General features: G+C 49.6%; 1 protein-coding gene across 3 annotated transcripts in view; it reads left to right on the plus strand.

The window, feature by feature from the left end:
* Epb41l4b (erythrocyte membrane protein band 4.1 like 4B) overlaps nucleotides 1-23771 on the plus strand; it is a 153079-nt gene that overhangs the window by 107494 nt on the left and 21814 nt on the right. For 2 of the 3 annotated variants that reach the window (XM_040738108.1, XM_040738114.1), the window contains exons 18-22: nucleotides 6345-6470; nucleotides 11640-11707; nucleotides 15333-15431; nucleotides 19838-20018; nucleotides 22820-22897. In XM_040738108.1, the coding sequence (XP_040594042.1) occupies nucleotides 6345-6470; nucleotides 11640-11707; nucleotides 15333-15431; nucleotides 19838-20018; nucleotides 22820-22897 (552 nt within the window). Of the gene's footprint in view, nucleotides 1-6344; nucleotides 6471-11639; nucleotides 11708-15332; nucleotides 15432-19828; nucleotides 20019-22819; nucleotides 22898-23771 lie in introns of all 3 variants that reach the window. The other variant, XM_040738111.1, reaches the window with a different exon arrangement.

Genomic DNA, 23771 nt, shown 5'->3' on the forward strand with positions numbered 1-23771 from the left:
TACTCATGTGTGCATATAATCACATGCAGGTACATGTGTGTGTGTACATACAAATACTCATGTGTGCATATACTCACATGCAAGTACGTGTGTGTGTACGTTCACATACTCGTGTGTGCATGCACTCATATGCAGGTACATGTGTGGTACGTACACATACGTATATGTATGCATACACTCGTGTGGGCAGGTACATGTGTATGTGTGCATGTGTGTGCACACTCACGTGTAGAGGGCAGAGGACAACCTCAGGTTTTGCTCCTCAGGTGCTGCCCACCTTTATTTTGCAGGCACATGACCTCTTACTGGCTCCAAGACTCACCAAGTAGTCTAAGCTGGACTCGCAAGCCCCACCCCTGGGGCACCTACCTGTCTCTGACGCATCAGGCACCAACATGCCCAGCTTTAAAAAAAAAAGATTTTTTAATCTATGTGTATGTGTGTGCCTATGCTGATGTATGCACACATGTGTGTGCCTGTGGAGGCTGGAAGAAGGTGTTAGGTCCCCTAGGACTGGAGTTCCAGAGTTAACGTGGGAACCCAATTTTGATTCTCTGCAAGAGCAGCAAGCTCTCACTGCTGAGCCATCTCTCCAGCTCTGTGCCTGGCCTTTTCCCGTGGGTTCTGGACCATGAACTCAGGTTCTCATGCATGCACAAGTGCCTTACCTACTGCACCAGCCCCCCCCCAAGCTTTCTTGCCCTTCCTGCTTCGTCCGCTTCAGGAGCAGAGCCCCACTTGCCTTTTTGATGGGTGAGCCATGGGCAGCACCAGGTGGCACCCAGCATATCCTGTTCCCTTTGGATAGTTCTGCTGCTCTTTGTGCTTTGTTTTGGTTTGGTTTGGCTTTTTCAAGACAGGGTTTCTCTGTATTGTTTTGGAGCCTGTCCTGGAACTCGCTCTGTAGACCAGGCTGGCCTCGAACTCGCAGAGATCCGCCTGCCTCTGCCTCCCGAGTGCTGGGATTAAAGGCGTGCGCCACCAATGCCCCTTTGTGTTTTAACCCTCTTCCACAGTGCACACAGTCACTGCTTTTGACAGGGAGCCTACCCAGAATTCCACAGCATCTAAACTCATTTGCAAAAGATGTCGCCTGGCAGAGAACTCACAAGCATTCAGTAGTCGGGACATGGAGGAGAGCGCCTGTCTTTTCTCTGACAGCTCAAGCTATTCCTTCCCACCTTTCTGTCCCATTCAGAGAAGCTCACTGTGGGGGCGGGGCTCAGTGGGAGAGCATATGCTTAGCATGCACAAGACCCTGCCTTCCGTCCTCAGCACCAGGGAAAATCTGTAGTAGCGCTACAGGCGCCTAAGCTGCAGGGGTACAGTTATACAGGTGACTCTGACCCTGTCCCCACACAGTGGGAGTGTGCCACTCCATGTGTTTCTTTGATCTTTAATTTTAATTTTAGTATATCTATATTGTGTACATACATGTGTATAAGTGTGCGTGTGTGTGTGTGTGTGTGTGTGTGTGTGTGTGTGTGTGTGTGCAGGCCAGAGAACAACCTTGGGTGGTGGTAATCAGGGCCTATCCAGTTTATTTTGAGGTAGGGCGTCTCCCTGGCCTGACACTTGCCTATTAGACTAGGCTGACTGACAGGCAAACCCCAGGGATCTCCTCGTCTCCACTCACCAGTCCTGGGTGTAACAGCCCCCCCCCATCCCCCACAACTGGCTTACAAAAGGGAAATTTTGAGACAAGTGTATCGTGTTACCAAGGTGTTGACCTTGAACTTGCTCTCTACTCCAGGATGGTCTCGAACCCTGATCCTCCTTTCCTGTGCCTCCCCATTGCTGGTTTTGCAGACATGCACCACCATGTCCAATTTGTGTGGTGTTGGGGGATAACACCCAAGGGTGTGTGCACACCGGGCAAACATTCTACCAAGTGAGCCCCAGCTCCAATCCCGATGTGATTCGTTAGCATTAAGGAAGCATTTCACGGGCCGGCGAGCTCATGGATGTATCGGGTAAAGGCACTTGCACCCAAGCCTGGTGACTTGAGTTCTATCCCTGTAGCTGTGAAAGGAGAGAACTGACTCCCCCAAGTCTCCCACTCTGACCTCTGTACACACAGCTCTGCATATACTCAAGAATAAATAAATACATGTAGTAAAATATTTTATTGTAAAAGAAAACTATTTCTCACACGTGACACCTTCCCAATGACTTGAATGACTTAACTTTTTTCCCCACGTGTAGGATGGAATCACCTCTGGTTCTGCTATGGTTTTTGTAACTTCCTATTTTATTTTTTAACAATTTTAAAAATACTTATTTTTTTATGGACATTGGTGTTTCGCCTATGTATATGCCTGTGTTCAAGACCGTCCGTCAGGTTCCCTGGAACTGGAGTTTCAGATAGTTGTGAGCCACCATGTGGGTGGTGTTGGGAATTGGACCCAGTTCCTCTGGAAGAGTAATCAGTGCTCTTAACTGCTGAGCCAACTCTCCAGCCCCCCAGTAACTTCTTATTCTTTTTTTTTCCCCTTTTTTTGGAGACAGGGTTTCCTTTTTATAGCTCTGGCTGTCCTGGAACTTACTTTGTAGACCAGGCTGGCCTTGAACTCACAGAGATCTGCTTGCCTCTGCCTCCCCACTTGCTGGGGTTAAAGGCGTGCGCCACCACCACCCGGCTTGTAACTTCTCATTTTTAATTAAATGATTTCCCCTACCTATTTCCAAGTGACAGCAGGAATTTCAGTCTCACCAGATCTCCCATGTGTTAATTATTTGTGCCAACAGCTTAAATACACATCTTATTGTTTCCTTGTCCCTAGTGACACCCACAAACAGATGGCCTGTTCCCAGCTAATAACAGCAACACCCCATTGCCATTTATTTGTATGTTTTGAAATCTTGAATGCCACAGTGGACAATATAGTCTCTTTCTGCAGTTCAGAACTGAACATGAAATATGGTGATTCAAAAGCACCAGACAACACAAAAGTGTTGGTGCCGTGCTTGTAATCTCTTGTGTAGCCAGTCACCTCTGTATATATGCAGGCACGTGGGATGCGTGTGTGTATGTGTGAGTGAGTGTGAATGTGAGTGTGAGTGTGTGAGTGTGTGGTGGCCAGCAGACAACCTCTGTGTTGGTCCTCAGGCAGCTAGCTTCCACCTTGGTTGGAGACTGGGTCTCTCGATGACCTGGGACTTCACCACACAGGCCAGGCTAGCTGGTCCTGCAGGCTCCCAGGGATCTGCTGGTTTCCGACCCCTTGTCTCGTCATCGGTGAGATAACAGAATGTCCCCACCCTGCCCAGCTTTTCACATGGCTCCTGGGGATTCAGATTCAGGCCCTCACACTTGCCAGGCCAGTACTTTACGGATGGATCAATCCATCCCCCGCTCCCCCAGCACCAGAGATGCCTTTTAAGAAAAACGGTTCACGCAAAGATGCACAAACTTGGCAGATTTCATGTTGGTCCTCAACGGAGGTGATTCACTTAACCGAGCAGTACCGCTCTCGGCTCTGTCCAGCTGGGGCAGAAGCCAGCTAGCTTGACATGTGTGTCCCAAGCAGCTGTTTAGGTTGGCTAAATTTAAGGGGGAAAAATCCATGCTGAATTCTTTTCTTATTTTAGCAGCATCCTATTATTTTAAGTAGGTCTTCATTGCTGTCTGTGTAACCACTTCCCCGTAAGTCATTGTCAAAACCCTCCAATGGGCTCCTAACTAATTAAATTCCTGTTTGCCAACATGCCACCCTCCCCCCCCAATTAAAATCAACTCCAAATGTACCTATGAAAAATCCATTCAAGTATGAAATAAATATCCTAACGTAGCTGGATTTAATTAAAATAAATTACCCTAAACCCACACTGTAAACCTTCAAGATAATAAGTTATATGTAAGCTACTTATGTCCCTAAAGGAGGACGCTCTATCCCTTGGGGTAGTGAATCCCGTGTCATGTGACATGTCCATAGGCCTGGCACGATAGTTTAGTGTCATTACTGTCCTCACTTCGCAGGCATACCTTGCTGTACTTTATAGAATCTAGCATTTAAAAACAGCCATTCATACTTTTTTTTCTCATTTGAGCATCTTAGAGTTCTTATGCAGGGAGATGGCTGCAGAGAGCTAGGGGAGCTAGCATCTTTGCAAAGTTGAGAGCTCTGGCTTTGGACTTCATCAGAACCTTCGTCCCTGGCCATTGGGCCTTCTGCTTCCCTCTGTACGATCCCAAGCAAGTGGCTGTCCGTGGCCCAGCTTTTGTGTGTGTGTGTGTGTGTGTGTGTGTGTGTGTGTGTATTTGGTTTTTTTTTTTTGTCATCTACAAAACGGGGAACATGTTTTCCATTTTCTCTTCTGATCATGTAAATCTTTCCCTTTTGATGGAGGAGAGCCTGGCATTGAACCTTGTGCCCTACCAGACTGCATAGCCAGCCTCCTGCCAAAGTAGAGACGATGAAGGGACCCCCAAGAGAAGCCAGCAAAAGTGGCTTAGCAAGATAGCTGAGCATGGGAGGCGCTGCTGCCTACATTCAATATCTGTACCCCATGTGGTGGTGGAAGGAGAGACCTGACTCCCCAAAGCTGTCTCTGGCTGCCCCTCACCCCCACACACTAAGTGAATGAATAAAGACTCAAAAAAAAAACATTTAAGAGATGCTTACCTCCAAATAGGATGGACAAATGAGACTCCAGTGAGTCATGCACTTGAAATACGTGGCCAGTGGCTGGCTCATGATACGTTCTTAGTACATATCTGCCACTGACATCTTTCTTTATCATCACCATTATTACCGTCATTATCATCCTTGTGGTCATCACTATCATCACCGTCAATGTCATCGGCGTCATCATCATGGTTGTCACCATCGTGGCCATTACCATGGTTGTCATCATATTCTATTTTGGATGGTACCCTGCAGAGAGACACCACTGAGACTTTATTACATAGTGCCTGCCTTTGTTTGGTACTAAATAGCATTGCTGAAGTCTCTTTTCTCCAAAGCTCTCCTCTTGCTTATTGGAGGTTCCTTTGGCTCCTTCCTGGATTCCATGCCCCATTTCTTTGTTAAATACATTAGCTACCTTCTTGCCCTGTGCTACCTCTATGGATTTCATAATATTCCTACCATGGGTACGAAGGTGACCAATGGTTTTCCGAAGCAAGGGTCTCAGTATATAGCCCAAGGCTCATCTTGAACTCATGCTCTTCCTGTGTCCACCCCCTGAGTCTGGGGTCATAGACAAGTGCCACTATGCCTAACCTCAGTGGGGCTTTTGATTTAGAGAACAGTAGTTTCAGGACTTGAGGAACATTTCCCTCTTGCCTTGGTGTGTGGTAGCTGACCTGCCACCGTACCTCCTGAGACAGCATTAGCAATCATGAGGTCTTGTGCATCTCTTATTAAAATAATACCTCTTTTGATAATAAATGGGTGTCACCATAGTTGTCTGTAGAAGGTATTTGTTGGGCACTGAGTCTGGGTCAAGCATCGTATTGTGCTGAGACATGCAATGACCATGGCCTTCTACAGTATGGTGAACAATTAGATATTATCTCCCCAAAGTGGCACGCATACCATCCAAGATATTTCAGGGCTACTCACAGGGATGAGTAAATTTTATTTTATCACCGTGTAAATAGCATGTCTACCGCAACAATACTTATAAAGCCTTTGATTTAAAAAAAAAACCATTATTCTTTGAGCATGATTCAATTATAAATATAGTCCCAGCTAATCCACCTTAACTGAGTCACATGAACTTTAGGGACATACTCACTTTACGCTTGGGAGATGGCAGAAGTTGTGAGATAAGTAGCAAACAAATTTCTGAAGTCCAGTAATGTGATGCAGGGGCCAGGAGTGTGACTCCACGATAGAGCACGAGGCCCCGGTCGCACCTGCTGCATATAAATTAATTAATGAAGTAACAGAGATCCAGATTTCTAATTGAGAGCCATGGTTTCCAGGAAGATTTACTGAACAAATGCCAGCAAACATTTTGTTGCTCTTTTCCTTGAACCTGCAAATTACAGACCTGTGTCTCACTATCTCAGAGGTAGCAGTTTGAGGGGAAATAGCCCTAGGCTGGGCTGGGCGGAAGATGCTGTGGGCTTGTCCTGTCACTGGTTCTTGCTGCCTGAAACTGTCTTGAACCCTCGCCGTGATGCCTGGTATGCCCATCACCCTGCTCACTATAGACAGTGGGGTAGTGTGTGGGAAGCCAGCAGCACAAATGGAAGTGTGTCGGGACACACACACACACACACACACACACACACACTCAGATCCCTGTGTTATCTGCCGTCATGCTCGCTGGGGGAAAGTTAAGAGTGGGTGTCCTCCTCTGTGTGTTCACAATCTGCCCCCTCTTTGTCTCAGGCGGAGGAAAAGAAAGTCTCGGAGAAGACCCTCCAGACGCCGCTGCTGCCGTCTCCCGTGGCAGATCACGTCAAGTGTAACATTCTGAAAGCACAGCTGGAGAATGCCTCCCGCGTGAACGCCCAGGTACGCGCGGGGTGACTGCTCCTGTGGTTTCAGGTGTCATGTTGTGTGCCCTGGGTGCCACTCAGGAGGGCAGTGACCCAGCACCAGCCGAGGGCCAGTATGGAGACAGGGCCACCTCTTGGTGTGGGAGCCTGGATTTTATTATGTCTTTAGTTTCTCTGTGAGGAGAGGTGCAGGGGCCCATTCCAAGGAGAGCAGGCGGAGGTCAGAGGACCACTTGCGAGAGTCAGTTCTCCTCTTCCACCGCTTGGGTCCCGAGTTTTGAACTCTGGCTGCTGGGCTTTTCACAGCAGTTACTTTTTTACCTGCTGAGCTGTCTCACCGGCTCTAGGAAGCCTGGGTTTTTGTGCAAAGAATTCCCAGCCAGTGTAGTTATTACTTAATGCAAGCAAATGGAAGATGGAGGGATGGGAAACAGCAGTTCTTCATGCTGGTTGCCTAAAGGCCCTCAGCAGAGCTGCACCCCTTCCCCGAGGGCTCAGTCGGTCACTGTGTGGGGGGGGCACTCAGCAGAGCTGCACCCCTTCCCCGAGGGCTCAGTCGGTCACTGTGTGTGGGGGGGCACTCAGCAGAGCTGCACCCCTTCCCCGAGGGCTCAGTCGGTCACTGTGGGGGGGGGCACTCAGCAGAGCTGCACCCCTTCCCCGAGGGCTCAGTCGGTCACTGTGTGGGGGGGGCACTCAGCAGAGCTGCACCCCTTCCCCGAGGGCTCAGTTGGTCACTGTGTGGGGGGGGCCCTCAGCAGAGCTGCACCCCTTCCCCGAGGGCTCAGTCGGTCACTGTGTGGGGGGGGGCCTCAGCAGAGCTGCACCCCTTCCCCGAGGGCTCAGTCGGTCACTGTGTGGGGGGGGGCACTCAGCAGAGCTGCACCCCTTCCCCGAGGGCTCAGTCGGTCACTGTGTGTGGGGGGCACTCAGCAGAGCTGCACCCCTTCCCCGAGGGCTCAGTCGGTCACTGTGTGGGGGGCACTCAGCAGAGCTGCACCCCTTCCCCGAGGGCTCAGTCGGTCACTGTGTGGGGGGGGCACTCAGCAGAGCTGCACCCCTTCCCCGAGGGCTCAGTCGGTCACTGTGGGGGGGGCACTCAGCAGAGCTGCACCCCTTCCCCGAGGGCTCAGTCGGTCACTGTGTGTGTGGCGGGGGAGCTAGTGATCTGCATCTTGTGGAAGCAGCTCTCCGAACTGCACTTTGAGTCACACTGCTCCAAGGTTACATGAGGTAGCTACTTCAGGAAGCGCTTTCCATCCCGACAGCTCGGTGAGCACATGCTCTACGGATGTGCCCAGGGGAATCGTCCCACGCAGGTGAAACTTAAGACTCCTGAGCTCAGGTCCCCGCAGCCGCTCTGGTATCTAACTTTGTGAGCTACTGTGCCGATTCTGTGTCCGTGATGGACAGGGTGACACTGGATCCCCTGGTGCTGCAGTACTGTAACCATGGTTTAGGTGTTCCTGTGGAGGAGTGGGCCACCAGCATTGACGTGACCAGGTTGAGGTAACCCAGAACAAGAAGCCTTGAGTTCCTCCTCTCTAGCATTCCCTCCCCCCCCCCCACCCCGGCTGGCAAAGAAAAATTAGTTTGCTGGTTCTCAGCCCAGATCCAAGAAGGAATGGGTGGATTTGGAGAGGAGAGAATAGTGTAATAAACGCCGTAAACTCATAGCACGGACCACTAACCCCACGGTGACTGCTGATTACACTTTTTCTGCCGCCCTAAATGACGGTTCTAAGGCAGTGGCACTGGCCACAGACAACGTTCAAGGAGAAATCCATTGGCTGTCAGTACACTCCTCCAAGTTGTCCTCTGACCCCTACATGTGAACCATAACATGAACCATACGTTCCTGCGTATCACACACATGTGCACACACATACACAAACACACGCACACAGCAGAGACTATTTTTTAAAAAGCTAAGTTGTCTAAGAGCCCATGAGAACAACATGTCAGAATAGACAGGCCTAAAGAACCTACTATCTGTACTTACGTAAGCACTCAGCAATATCTCCGTTTGCTGTCTACACAGTTAACAGTCTGTATGACTTAAATCCTCCCAGAAAACGCCGTGAGAAACAAGAGCAAGTTTACAAGCTTTCTTCCACTTGGAGGCTGTGATGTAAACAGGAAGCAGGACATGTAGACGTCCTGTTGGAAAGCCAGGTGGTCTGGTGCAGGGATTCTCGACCTTCCTAACACTGAGACCCTTCAATACAGTTCCTCATGGCGTGGTGACCCCCAGCCATGCCGTTGCTTCATAACTGGAATTTTGCTACTCTTATGAATCCTAATGTAAATATCCGTGTTTTCTGATGATCTTTGTTTTCTGATGGTCTTAAGTGACCCCTGTGAAAGATCATTCCGGCCCCTAAGGGGTCACGACCCACAGGTTGAGAATTGCTGACTCTGGTTTGAGCCCTGATCTATTTCTTCGTAATGTTACCTTAAACTTGTTTCTAACTTCTGTGAACCTCAGTTGTTTTGTGTGGAAAGTAGGGACTAGCTGGGTCTGGGGGGACTAGCTGGGTCTGTAGGGGACTATCTGGGTCTGGAAGGGACTAGCTGGGTCTGGAGGGGACTAGCTGGGTCTGTAGGGGACTAGCTGGGTCTGGAGGGGACTAGCTGGGTCTGTAGGGGACTAGCTGGGTCTGGAGGGGACTAGCTGGGTCTGTAGGGGACTAGCTGGGTCTGGAGGGGACTAGCTGGGTCTCGGGGGGACTAGCTGGGTCTGGAGGGGACTAGCTGGGTCTGGAGGGGACTAGCTGGGTCTGTAGGGGACTATCTGGGTCTGGAGGGGACTAGCTGGGTCTCAGGGGGACTAGCTGGGTCTGGAGGGGACTATCTGGGTCTGGAGGGGACTATCTGGGTCTGGAGGTATACATCTATAGTCGTAGTCCCAGGTACAGGGAAGACAGAGACAAGGTCTCTAAAGCCCAGGAGCTAGAGACCAGCTTGGAACAGTGTAGTAAGATTTCTTCTCATGGGGCTGAAGAGACAGCTCAGAGGTTAAAAGCATTTTCTCTCCAAGCTTGAGGACTGGGATTTGTATCCCAGCTTGCATATACATGCCAAGTGTGATCCCGTCCGTGCTTGTAGCCCCAGCACTTACTGGGGTAGACAACACTTACAGGGTTGCTGGGGCTTGCTTGGTGCCAGCCTGGCTGTAAAGCCACTAGCGTGAAGTTCAGCAAGGGACCTTCAGAGGTGGACAGTAACTGAGGAGGGCCCGACTCCTTTCTCTGGCCTCTGCACAGCTGTACACGCTCATGCACATACACCACACGCCAGTACACCTCACACACTCACAAGTCAAAGAAACGCAACCAAAGCAAAGCAAGCTAAAAGCCACCGCCCTGGGCAACCATGAAGGTTAAAGGATACCGTGTAGCTCTGACGCAGCATCTTGCATTATCCTGTGGAGACACAGGTAAGAGCAGCAAACAGACTGACTGCCGTAAGGGGATGGCAGTGACACTCTTTACAGGGTCGTCAGGTTGACCTCTCAACTCAAACTGAGCGGTGGTTTCAGGGCTGTCAGGGTGACTCACGTGCTAAAGCCGCTTGGTGGCAGCCCCGATGACGCTAGCATCTAACGTGGTAGAAGAAGAGCATTAGCTCCTCCCCGCCCCCAAGTTGTCCTTTGGCCTCTGGGTGTGTACCGGGCAGGTGCTAACATGAGCAGACACACGCGCGCACACACACACACACACGTAAGCGTAACAAAAGACATTCTTAAAAACTCAGCTGTTTCAAGTTACAGTCGCAACCGATCGCCGTTACCCGTACCTCCACTGCCGTTTTTCCCCATGCGCCGTTCTGTGCTGTCACCAAGCGAGTGAAACTGGTGTGTGCTTCGTGGCCTACGGAGTTGGCGGTCTGTGTGTCAGGTCGCTCTGCCGTGTTCCGGGGGGGTCTCATGCTGCGCTTAGTCCCCTGTGGAGGATCCAGGTTTCTGCAACGGTAAAGACGCCCTGTGTGTCGAAAGTAATTCATTTTGTAGCGTGTGGGAGAGGAGAGAAGCAGACCCAGAGGGAAGAAAAACCTCACTGCCTGGATAGACAGAGGAAGGGGAGAAAGCAGAGGAGAGGCAGGTGTGAGATCAGGGGCCCCAGCAACGCTGGCCCTGCAGGATGCTTCCTGATGCTCTAGATACGATGCCAGGTCCCACCCCCTAACCCCCACCCCTTCACAGCCGTGTATGAGCCTCTTATAGATTCCAAGAATGCGAGAAAGGAGCCTGCGTTATTTCCTAGTGCCCTAAGGGCATGGACCGCCTTGTAAATGGCTCCCCCCCCCCCCGACCTCCGCAGAACTGGTGTTCTCAGGAACTCTATTGGATCCCTGCCAATAGAGACCCTGGGTTTGTGTGGTTTTGAGAGTTTGTGGCGCAAGGGGGGCTAAGCACCAGTTGCTCCCACCCCTAGGGTCAGTGCAGGGCACAAGTACAGGGAAAGGAAGCCAGTGGTGCTGACTCTGCAAAAGACTCTGTGGGGAGACGGGACTGTATCCACGCGTGGACTGCTGTGCCGCCCTCCAAGCCAGCACCCTGGGCGTTTTTGCTCATCACCTAATCAGAGCAGAGGCTGAGCATGAGGGCTGTGGGCTGGGCATCTCCCCCACTGACTGCCGGTGTACATTACTGTTCGGCTGGCTGTGTGGGTGTCCCTTCCTCCCTTGTCACTCTCAGGGACTCACCAGAGGGAGGAAGATAAGATGTGTACCATAGTCAAATGACACTGTTCCTTCCGGGTTTGTCCCTTGAATGTACAGGGTTCCAAGTTCCTTTTGAAGCTGTGGCTGCCAATGCTACCCCTGCCTGTGTCACCCATTCTTGCTCTCGGGGCTTTTTCCCACACCGTCCCTTTCTCATTCCGGCAGGGACTGACACATAGCAAGTGCCCGGTAAAAGTGTGACCGAAAGGATGGCGGTGGCATTTGAAAGATCACGCGTCTCACTCCTTAGCACGGGTGACCCCTGGGAAACTTTTTTTGTTGCCGTTTGTCGCTTCCTGAGTAAACAGCGAGAGCGTGCTGTTGATGATGGGACACTTGGCAAATTACGTCCACGACTCTTCCCAGCTCCGCAATCCTTTGAATGCGTGAGACTTGAAAGCATTTTTTTTTACACATGCCGAGCTAAGTTAACGTTTGCCTGGCTTGTTTTCTTTAACAGATTGGAAAGGAGGAGTCCACGTTTGTAAATGTCAATAAGAAACCGAATCTTCAGGATACTAATGTAAGGTCTGTTGCTTCTTGTTTGAACGGGGGGGGGTGATGATGATGATACCGTGTCTTCCCATCACGCTCCTGGGGAAACAGGGAGGCAAAAGCAGAGAAGGAAAACAAGGCAGAGGAAATACGGGCCCAAAGGTACCAGTTTAGAGACTTCCTTTAAGCCTGGAGGGCGTTGCTTGGTCCCAGACTGACATTGCTGCCTGCTGTGTTAGCGAAGAACTCAGCCTCCTTGGGTGGTTTCTGCAGAGCTGACCTTGCAGTCCTCCGGGAGAGACGCTTGCTCAGAAAAGCTGTGCCCGGAGAGGGGAGCCATCCTTGGTAACACAGGAAAGAGGACCCTTCTCCTCGCCACTCTTCCCTGAGCCTGTTGTTTCTGTGCTTCCTCATGGACCCACATGGGTTGGTTCACTGATGCCCTCGGCCATGTCTCCCCCATCTCAGTCCTAGTGACGGGTGACCTGTCATCACTTTCTTCATCTGGGGGCTTTCTCCTTCAGGGGGCTCCCTTGGGTGCTCCACAAATGCACAGCAGTCTCTTACTGGGAAAATCCCAGGGCTGGCTGCGGGGAGGCTAACTCAGTAGAGAGCCTGCCTAGCGTGCTGGAGGTCCTGGTTTCCATCCTCAACGACACAGAACAGATGAACAGAACAACATTGGACTCCTGGGCCCCACCCCAGTTCTTGAGATCCATGTGTCGGGGGATGGGAGTAGGAGTGGGGGGGGCAGGAGACAGGGAAAATTTTAGTGAATGCCTGGGAGTCGTGGGGACTTGCGATACTTGATGCTCAAGGCAAAAACTAACATTTCTCTATGTTGTCTTATGACTGTATTCTTATCCAAGTTTTGTCATCCTCCAGGGATACATTCCTTCCTGGACTTTTAGGGGATTTACTTCAGGCTCAGGGGTCAGCTGAGTTGGATAATTCTTTTCTATCATATTCAAGGGCCCGAGTTCCATCCCCTGCACTGGAAAAAGCAAACAAACCAAACAAAAGACTTTTCCCACCCTGTCCACCGTCTTTCCTTCACCTGTCTTCAGGCTTGAAGAACAACATTGTCATCTGTTTCCTACCCAAGCTTGAAACTCAGGAGTCCTCGTCCCCACCCACCCACCTCAGCCCCATGTCCAACTAGTCATCGCGAGGCATCGATTTGAGTTTTGTATTATCTCCAAAGCGTAATCCCTGCCCTTCCCTATAGCAAGCTCTCTTGTCTGACTGTCTTTGGATGCCAGCCCTCCAAATAATGGACTCGAGGACTTATTACTAATTATGAAAGCTTGGCCTTAGCTTAGCTGCTTCCCTGCTAGCTCCTGTAACTCGAATTAACCCATATGTTTATTAACCTGCTTTCTGCCTCGTGGCTTTTACCCCTCTCCCATTCTGTGTGCCCAACTTGTCCCACAGCTTGGTGTCCCCTCTTCCTGTCTTTGCCAGGAAGTCCCGCCTGTCTCTCCTGCCTAGCTTTTTATTGTATAGATCACAGCAACACGTCTTCACACACTCCGCAACACTTCCCTACCCTCGTCGTCTCTTGTTCTAGGTCAGTCATACCCTGGCTGTCTCCCACCAGCGTCCCCTTCATGGCTCTGAGGACATTTTCCGCAGTGCCAACCTGATAAGGCCACTCCTCAGACTGAAACCTTTAGGGACCGCGGCGGCCTTCATAGTGAACTCAGCCTGAGCTTCCTCCTGGCAGGTCCCTCCCTGCTTTCCTTCTGGCCCCTACCCCTTACCCTGCCACTGGCAACTCTTCCGGGTTGGGGAGGTGGGGATGGTGCCCTGCATCCAGCCAGGCCTTGGCTCTGTCTCTTACGTTAGCGGCCTTCCCTGCATCTTGCTGAGAACCCAGGAGATAGGGTCGTTTCAGAGACCGTGCGCAGCTACTCTGCAGTTCTAGCCTAGGGAACCACAAATTCAGCACACTGACTCAAACTCCTTTTTCTTTTTTCCTGTGTTTATTCGATGGTCATTTATCAGGCACTGGCTGCATACTTAATAATAGAAGAGAGAATGGAAGTGTACGGTGTTGCTGGAGTTTCTTGCCAGCGTGGTCCTGCAGCTGATTTGCCCCCAAATAAGCACACAGAGTTGTAGTAATTGTAAAATTGTTGGCTGATAGCTAGGGCTTCTTATTGGCTAGCTCTGTCGTAACTATTAACCTATTTCTATACATCTATGTCTTTCCACGTGGTTGTGGCTTGCTGGAGAATGCCCAGACCTATTACTCCTTTTACCTGGCATCTCCTTGCAGTGTCTCTCTGCCTACCTTTCCCAGAATTCTCCTTGTCTCCTAGTCCCACATGTCTTCCTGCCTCTATTGGGCCAAACAGTGTTTTATTCATCAACCAATAAGAGAAACGTATATACAGAAGGACGTCCCCATCACACAAGTGTCCGTTGATTTGTCAGGGTCCCTTGCTCAGGGCCTCAACTTGTTTCCATGCCTCTTTGGTGTTAGGAGGTAATTACTGTTTTCTTTTTAAATATGAAGTTTAGTTATTACCCTAGGAGTATATTAAAGACTTTTCTTAAAATCACTGTTTGGGGCCTAGGGAGATGGTTTAAATGACTAAAAGGCCACTGTCAAGCCTTACAACCTCAGTTTAATCCTCAGACCCACATGATAGAGGAGGAATAACTCTTACATGCTGTTTGCTCTCCAGCTTCTGAGCGTATATAGGCTTGTACATATGCAGAGAATAAATCAATAAAATATGATAAAAGTCAGTTTTGAAAAGATCTGTTAGGTTGTCATAAATGATTGAGGAAAAGTTAAAAGGGAGCTTGAATGTGCTCTTACTTTTACTTGTGTGTGTGTGTGTGTGTGTGTGTGTGTGCACCTGTGTATAGGTGTCCTGAGAGGCTGGAAGAGATGTCATATCTTCTGGAGGCATTATGGGTCATGAGACACCCAGCAAGGGACGCTGGGAGTCGAACTCAGGTCCTTTGGAAGAGCAGTAAGCATGCTCAACCACTGAGCTGTCTCTTTTTTAAAAAATCTCATATCCATAGTATTAAAATATTTAGAAACAGTCCTAAGGTTCTTCTGGTTATACATTTTCACTTATTATATACTGTGGATATAGTATTTGCTTTTCACTGTAGCTTCCTTGTGTATTACAGTTACAGCCCTTGTGGGGTATTGAACTAAGTATCATGGCTACCAGACATTGGGAGCTAAAGCTGCGTCAGCCACGGGTTTTTCTTCTTCTTCTTCTTCTTCTTCTTCTTCTTCTTCTTCTTCTTCTTCTTCTTCTTCTTCTTCTTCTTCTTCTTCTTCTTCTTCTTCATTTCATAGCAAGACCTGGCTATGAACCAGACGCTCACACTGAGGGAGGGAGCAAGCTTTTGAGACAAGGTGACTTGACTGGGTCCCCACCCAGTTAAATACCGAGTTCCCCGCTTGCTGCAGACTCGCCTCTATCGTTCTTTGCTTGCTAATTTGATTTTGGGCTTTTCTGCATTTGTAATATAAAAATCAGTTATTAAGTAGAACAGAAGAGCCCAGAGCAATAGGATTTCTGGGCCACGAGAGTCAGTAAGCTGTGTATTAACTGAGAAGCAGCCCAGAAGGATGACACAAGAACACTAACCCTTTTGTTGTTGTTTGGTTTTGCTGTGTCTCTAGAAGCCCCATTCCTATACGTGTGGAAACAGCTCAGCCAGCCGTGGAGAAGCCAGAAATCAAGCCTCCCCGAGTGAGGAAGTTAACAAGACAATACAGTTTGTGAGTTCTGCGCTCGTCCACCCTCCCCCATTATACACGGACGTTTAGTGACGACCCTGCCCCAGATGCCCGTCCCCCAGACTCCATCTGATTCCCACTTAGGTTATGATGGCACCCGAGTTTTCTCCATGAAAGCATCACACAGTGGGCACGCTTGTCCTCACTGACCGTGGCATAGGAAACTGTGCCCAGAATTCCAGGGTTGTTACCCCACTCACAGAGGATTGGGAGTCTGGCACAGCCTCTCTGGGCTTCCCTGTTGGGGGTCTCCCACAAGACCACAAGTTGTCTTCCAGGGCCTTGGTCACCTCTAAAGGCTTCTTTATGTGGTTGATATGAGAACCCACAACCAAGGAGGTTGCTGGATCCAGAGAATAAATCAATAAAATATGATAGAAGTCAGCTTTTAAAAGATCCATTAGGTTGTCGTAAATGAGGAAAAGCAGAAGGGAGACCCAATATGTCTTTACTTTTACTTATGTGTATGATTGCGTACACACATGTAAGCTTATAGTCTTGTAAGGTTTCTCTGTCTGAGAGCTTGTGAGAAAGAAAAGCCAGCAAGATATAGGTTAGTCGTGTATCGCCTCATGGCAGAAAAGACGTTGTTTTTGCCATGTTCTGTTTATTGGAAACATGTTGCTAGGCCCAGCTCACGCTCTAGAGGAGGGTTACGTGGGCGAATGATTACTGAGACAGGAACCACCAGAGGCCATAGGAGCAGCTGCCCCCCCCCTCACCCCTTGGCTTGATAGGAAAGAGCTTAGCGTGATCAGGCAACAGAGCCAGAGAGAAGCGTGTATCTACGTGACGTCAGGGCCCACCCGGTTTTCTTCCACTTCATCCAACAAAAATCTCTTGGCTGCTGTTCCAGGCACAGCAAAGTGGCTGTGACAACCCCATCTACCGACTCACCTTGTAGTCTCCAAATGTGCTGGAGGCTGGAGACAGACTTGTGAGTGACAGCCCAAACAAGACGGGTGAGGCCTGTAAGGCCGGCAGGCGGACTCAGCCGCAGGTTGGAATACTGATGACAATGGCTTGCCCACTTTTGGCCCCAGCTGTGACTCAGGCACTGCACCTGGGTGTGACGTTTGCCAGAGAGCTGCAGAGGGATCCCCAGGTGCTATGGGAAAAGTGGGCGGTCTAGGACCTCAAAGGTCTCGGATAGCACTCGGGGCCCATTTGTGGCTCTGAGATTCTAAGAAATGAACACTTGGGACACTTTCTTTCTTTTTTCCGTTTTCATGTATGTAGCATGCACATGTGCCTGTTTGCATGTCTGTGGGCACACGGGTGTGCGTGTGCACCTGTGTGCGTGCACTTAGGGGACAGAGGTTGATATTAGGAATCCACGTTATTCACTGAGGCAAGTCTCTCTGTCAAAGCCAAAGCTCACTGCCATGGTTAGTTGCTAACCGGCATACTCGGGGAGCCCCTGCCTCTGCTTTTGGAGGCTGGAAACATAGGCCAAAAAAAAGAACCAACCACTTGTGTGGGTTCTAGAGATCCAGAATCTGGCCCTCAGTTTAGCGCTACAAATGCTTCCACACTGAGCTCCCTTCAGTCCCTTTTCTCACTTTTTCTGTTACTTTCTTCCATGGTGTTGGAGACCTCGCCAGTGCCAAGCTGGCGCTTACCGCGGAGCGGTATCTCTAGGCCATTTTCCACATTTTGTTTTGTCTCCCTACATTTCCCAGGCAGACTTTGAACCTCTGGTCTTCCTGCCCCGAGTAGCTGGGATTACAGGCCTGTGACACCAGGCCAGACCTCAAGTGCTTTTCCTTCACCTATAAAGTAGCTCATACCCATCTCTGAGGGGTTTCGAGAGAAAACCTGTAGGGATCCAGGAGGCAGAGCAAAGTTGGAGCACAGTGCCAGAGGTGGTCCCCAGAGAGCCAGAGAAGATGTGCCGTTAGCTGCCCATGGGAACGTAAAGGGGGGGGGTCTTAAGAGCGGCCACATGCCTGGTGGTGGTGGTGCACGCCTTTAATCCCAGCATGCAGGAGGCAAAGGCAGGCGGATCTCTGTGAGTTCGAGACCAGCCTGGTCTACAAGAGCTAGTTCCAGGACAGTCTCCAAAGCCACAGAGAAACCCTGTCTCGAAAGAAAAAAAAGAAAGAAAGAAAAGAAAAGAGTGGCCACACCTCACCAGCCCTGATGGGAACTTGGGAGCATGTGGCAGCAATGTTTCTAGGAGAGCCAGAGTGGCTAGAACTCAGGTAATTAACAGCTCTAATGATCTCTGGGGAGCAAATGAAACCACAAAAATCTTCCCCCAGGACAAGGTTGGCAGAGTTTGCCTTTCCTTTTACATTTCAAAATTCAAAATGTTCTTATCACCCATTTGGGATAGGTAATCACATTAAATAATGACTAACTGTTGGTAGCCCGGAAGGAAAGAAAGAAAGCGTCACTTAATCACCAAGTTGGCTGTTGAAAAAAAAAAAAAAGAAGCAAAACAAAAAAAACAAAACCAACCTTTTCACTTCAAGGCAAAGATCTTCTCCACAAAAACTTGTTAAAATGATTTGAAAGCCAGGTGTGGTGGCTCGTGACTGTAATCCTGGTACTTCGGAGGCAGCAGTGGGAGTATTAGGAGTTTGAGCTAGCCTGGGCTGCGCTCATAAAGCAACAGCAATGTTTTATGAATGTATCATGAAATTACCTCAGAAACTGAAGTAATGTTGGAGACCTACTGAATTTTAAGTATATTTCTTTGCTATAAGTTCTAAGACAAAAGCTTACACACACACACACACACACACACACACACACACACACACACGGGTGGGGGGTGCTGGAGAGATGGTTCAGTGATTGAAAGGGCTTGCTACTTTCTCAGTGGACTCCCATTCAGATGTCTCAAAACAGCCCATCATTCCAGCTCCAGGGGGATCTGATGCCCTCTGCTGGCCACTGTGGGTATCTGCATACATGCCGTGCACATACACACAGAAATAAAAATAAGAAATACATCTTTTGGAAAGAATTTGGAGCCTTTCCTATTTTAGGCATTCTGGGTTGGCTCCCTACTATAAGAAATGAGGTGTGCTTCTTTAAAATGGTTTTTTTTACGTTCTGCTTTTAGGGTTAAAATGCTTTTGCATAAGGTTAAAAAAATGTTCACCCTACTCCTCTGTATCACTCTCTGTATGACTTTTGAAAAATAAGATAAAAACTGGGCTAAACCACTGGCCCATTCATTTAAAGTACATACTGTTCTTGCAGAGGGTTGGATACCAGTATCCGTATCATGTAGCTCATAACTGCTTGTGGTTCCAGCTGTCAGGGGATCTGATACTTCAGGCTTCCATGGGCACATGCACATATCCACACACATACACACAAATAAAAACAAATAATAATGGACCCGTTGGGATGTGCCTGAAAAGACGAGTGAGGATTGAGAAAAGAAAGACCAGAAACAGAAGACAGAGTCGGGGGTGGGGGGATCTCGGTGAGTGCTGTAGATGCCCCAAGTTTATTACTCGTAGCCCTTAAAAATACCCCCAAGCAAGAGAGGAGGGCAAAATACTTCCTTACAGAGATACAAGGAGCAAGCAAATGTAATTCCCTCCATAACACTCAGAACATCTAGTAACCACGACCTACGTCAAACAAACATCCTATTATTTGGTCTTGAGGGTCAAGACATCCAGTAGCCACACCTCTGGCCGAACGTCTTGTTGTTTAACCTTGAGGAACAAGAACGGGTTTGCACTCTGTGGCCTTAAGTCAAGATGGAATAGAATCAATAACAATGGGCCCCAACAACTAATAAAAAAATCTTAAAAGAAAAAAAGGGGTGAAAGAGAGGTTTCCTGAGCCTGGTTCCTGCTGCCTCGAAGAAGTGGGGTCTACGGTGCACACCCTCTGCATGTACTTGAATTTACTGTGGCATGAGTGTCCAGCCAAGTGTGTTCTAGCAGATACACAGCTAAGAAAATATGGTATTGCCGTGCAATGGAACACTTCTCGGCATAAAAGGCCAGGCATTTTGACACACGCCACAGTGCTGTTGGACTTTGAGAGCATCACATGCTTCTGTGAGGCTTCAGGAATAGCAAGCTCATGGAGACAGGGACAAGGGGTGGAGCTACGCAGCTGTGAATGTGTGTCACGCCACAGATGTGTTTGCTTGTAAGTGGTTCAATTGATAAATATCATGTTAGGTGTGGTTTGCCACAGTTACACACACACACACACACGCACGCACGCACGCACGCACACACACACACGCTTTTGGTTTTGGATCTTGTAAGCCGCACATTGAGTGGGCGTTGATTTGGAGAGCCGTGTCCTCCTGCTCTGGTCACCCCGCCCCGCCCCGCCCCGCCCCGAACCCCTCACAGCCTGTGTATTATTGTAATGAGCAGAGCTTCATGTGCTTTTAGTAACCGCAGTGATGAAGATGACCTCCCTCCAGACCTGGCCGAGGCAGTGGGAGCCACCACAGTCGCAACCACAAACAACGCGGTGTCGTCGGCCACTCAAGTCTCAGTGCCGCTGGCATCCCCCAAAATCCAGAAAATCACCTCGCCTCAGGAGTCAGAAGTCAAGAGCCCACTGTCCCCAGGGGCCAAGGTATGGGAAAGAGCCTGAGGCATAAGACACACTCAGTAAATGGCAGCCGGAGCATGTAAATTGTGCCTCCTCAGTTGCGTGCATGCATGCAGGCATGTGTTCAAAAACAGTAAAGCCAGACTGATGGATGGGCAGGATCAGAAAGAAGCTCCTGGTCCAGCTCCCCCATGTAGTGAGTGCGAGGCTAACGTGACACCTGTCTTTAAAAAGAGCAAAGCCAGTTCAAAATGATGAGATTAAGGCTGGTTCCAAGGCAAAAGAGTTGATAATTAAAAATAAAAGGAGCAGCTGGGCAGTGATGGGGAGGCAGAGGCAGGTGGATCTCTGTGAGTTCTGAGGCCAGCCTGGTCTATAGAGTGAGTTCCGGGACAGCCAAGGCTACTCAGTAAAACCCTGTCTTAAAAAAATAAGCTAATTAGCCAGGCGTTGGTGGCACACGCCTTTAATCCCAGCACTCTGGAGGCAGAGGCAGGTGGATCTCTGTGAGTTCGAGGCCAGCCTGGTGTACAGAGTGAGTTCCAGGACAGGCTCCAATGCAATTCAGAGAAACCTTGTCTTGGAAAAAAAAAAAGACAAAAAAGCCTAATTAATTAATTAATTTTAAAGAAGAACAAAATATCGGACAACCATTTTATGAGAGACATTTTATGGTATAAAACGAAAGGTATGCACTCTAGGGAATATCTAAGAGGTTCTTGGGGGCAATGTTGTTCTGTATCACTGTGTGGTCCTGGATGGCTTCAGAGCCAGGTACAGAGGCAAACATCTTTAGTCTCAGCACTTGGCGAGCGGAAGCAGGTGGATCCCCACGAGTTAGTTCAAGGCTAACCTGATCACCTTCGTGAGTTCCAGGACAGCCATCCAGGGCTGCATAGTGAGGCACTGTCCTGAAAACAAAGAAACAAACAACAAACAAATAACCTTTCATTTTAAGGGCTGGTAAGATAGCTCAGGAGCTAAAGGTACTTGACACCAAGTCTGGTGATCTGGTGTAAGGAGAGATCTGACTCCCCAAAGTTGTCCTCTTACCTACACACCTGCGCTGTGGCATATGTTCGTGTGTGTGCGCGCGTGCGTGCGCGCGCGCGCGCGCAGTACAACAAACAAATGTAACTTTAAAGATAAAAATTGTTTTAAACCATTTTAACTATCATACAACGTGCACACACACACATGCGTGCACAGTACAACAAACAAATGTAACTTTAAAGATAAAAAATGTTTTAAACCATCTTAACTATCATAAAAGTCAAGAGAAGAGCGGTGCCCCCAGCCCACTCTGTAATGGGCAATCTGGAGAAATAAAAAAACATAGTTGCATTCCTATCCCATACCTTAGGTTGCATAAGGTGTGTTAATAGCCTGAAAATGAGAAGTTTTAGGAAATTGTGAACGCTGGTGATAAGCCTTTTGTGAAATGTTCTCCGTGTGACTCTAATCATCGGTCGCTTGTTGGCGCTTGGTTCAAGGACAGCTGAACCTGTTCCTGTTCAAGTGCATGCTGAGCCAAAGATGGCTGTGGTCCAGGCGACTTCCCAAGAAAAGAAGGGAGCTCCGGTGGACTCCAGCTCCCCAATTCACACGCCAGTGATAGCTCCCCAAAGGGCATCGTCTTCGAAAGCCCATATTCCTTGACCTTCTGCTTCCCCTCCTCCTGAAGATGAGATTGGCACCAGTGCTTGGATGGGCACGGAAACGTCACTGGGCCTGGTGACAGCCTCTGGATCCCTGAGGCTTGTGCTGCCTCCAGGGTCGTGAGTCTTGGTAACACCTAAACAGCAATGTTCCAGGCCCACGTACTGCATAAACGAGTCCCTTTACTCACATGTCTAAAATAGACCCAAGAATGTGACTGGACCCCTCAGTCCTGGCGGGTGCAGACCCAGGCTCTCTGGCATTCTACGGAAGGAATCCTGGCATCTTTGCTGAGTTTTGCTTTGTTTGAGGTAGTTTGGCTTACACATCTGACTGGCTTGGTACTTATCCTGTAGCTCAGGATGGCCTTGAATCCATGGGAAGTCTTCTGCCCTAGCCTCCCAAGTGCTAGGATTAGAGATATGAGCCACCATACCGGCCTCACTACCTGGAATCAGGACTCTTCTTAGTTTGTCAAGTGGGAGACATGTATCCCACAGCTGGTTAAAAACCAGGCTGCAGGATTTGTTACAGGGAAGAGCATGGCTTGGGGAACAACCACACCCTCCCAGAAGCTCCAGGGCTCCCTCTCCTGGCCATCTCTGTTATAGAGCCCTTATATCAAATCCACTGGCTATGGGTCGTGTTTTGCACACCTCAAACGGCCTGGGATCTACCTGTGTAGCTAAGACCCCATAGCAGGGCAAAGCATTGTCCTGGGCAGCCTTCAGAGGCTGCAGTGGCTCCCCTCACGATTCCTCCCTGTGAGTGCTGCTGGTCAATTTCGCCCCCACCCCCCAGGCTGCCGGACTGACTCCCTGAGGAATGGCTTCTTTGTCCTATTTATATATTCTACAGACTGTTGAAAGCATTTCCCCAAAAACCAGTTCTTTAAAAAAAAAAAGACTCTAAGCATCTGAGGAACGTGGTTTGTAGCTTTAAAAGGGCCGGGTCCACACCTTACCCTGTTTCTATCCATGCAGATTTGGGGAAAGTTGGGGTGCAGCCTGGCTGTTTTGTACTCTGCTGAGGGAGGGGCATGTTGCGGGGAGAAGTTGCACACCGAGCCGCTCACCGTTAGAGAGGTGTGGCCTCTTCCCTTTTTGAGAGCCCCATCACCTGCTCTGGGTATCACTAACGGGGGATGTTTCTGCCTGCCTTTGCAGAGCCCCTCTGACCATGGAGGCACCTTTACCTTGGGGCCAGGTGACCTGCTGATGGACTTCACAGAAGCCACTCCTCTGGTAAACTTCTTACTTTTCTAAAAGCAGAAAAGCCACAGGTCCTAGACGCATCCGGCCGTGGGAGGATGGAGAGGTGGGCGCTGCGGCTGGAGGCTCCCACTTACCCTGGAAGCTCTCAACAAGGGTCAGGCACCGGGGCCCCATCAACTTTTGGGGCCCGTGATGAAGGGGTGCTCCTTCTCAGAGGGTGGCTATAGGGGTCCTTCCTGTGTCTGTCTGCTGCCCCTCGAGTGTAACAGGGCTCCCCCATGCTTGGGTCTCAGCTTCCTGGCTTCCCAGGCTCTGCCCTGCATGCCCACCCATCTCTTGCTGTTGCTTTTGGCAATCCATCTGGTCTGAAACGCTGGCTCAAGGCTCCTCTCTGGCTTGCCAGACCCCTTATGCCTCCTACCATCATCTTCACTGCACACGGTTCTTCTGTTAGGGACGGTGGCCCTTGTGGGACTCCAGCAGGTGAGAAACCCTTTTTAGGGGACAGAGCACTAGAGGAGCCAGGCAGGCAAGTTCTCACCCTAGTATCTGGCCACTCTTCACACACACACACACACACACACACACACAATCATTTTGTGTTGTGTTTTTGTGTGTGTGTGTTTTTTTTGAGACAAGGTCTCATGTAGCCCAGGCTGACTTTCAACTTGCTATGTAGCCAGGGATAGCCTTGAACTCCTAATCCTTCTACCTTTAATTCCAGAGTTCTGGAATGCCAGGCGTCTTACTTAGCTAGGGTTTCTGTTGCTGTGAAGGGACACCATGACCACGGCAACTCTTACAAAGGGAAACGTTTCGTTCGGGGGTTGGGGGGCTGGCTTACAGTTTCAGAAGCTTAATCCCTTATCATGGCAGGAAGCATGGCAGCACACAGTCAGACACG

This window comes from Mesocricetus auratus, unplaced genomic scaffold (genome assembly GCF_017639785.1).
Source record: "Mesocricetus auratus isolate SY011 unplaced genomic scaffold, BCM_Maur_2.0 Super-Scaffold_6730, whole genome shotgun sequence".
Taxonomy (NCBI): Eukaryota; Metazoa; Chordata; class Mammalia; order Rodentia; family Cricetidae; genus Mesocricetus; species Mesocricetus auratus.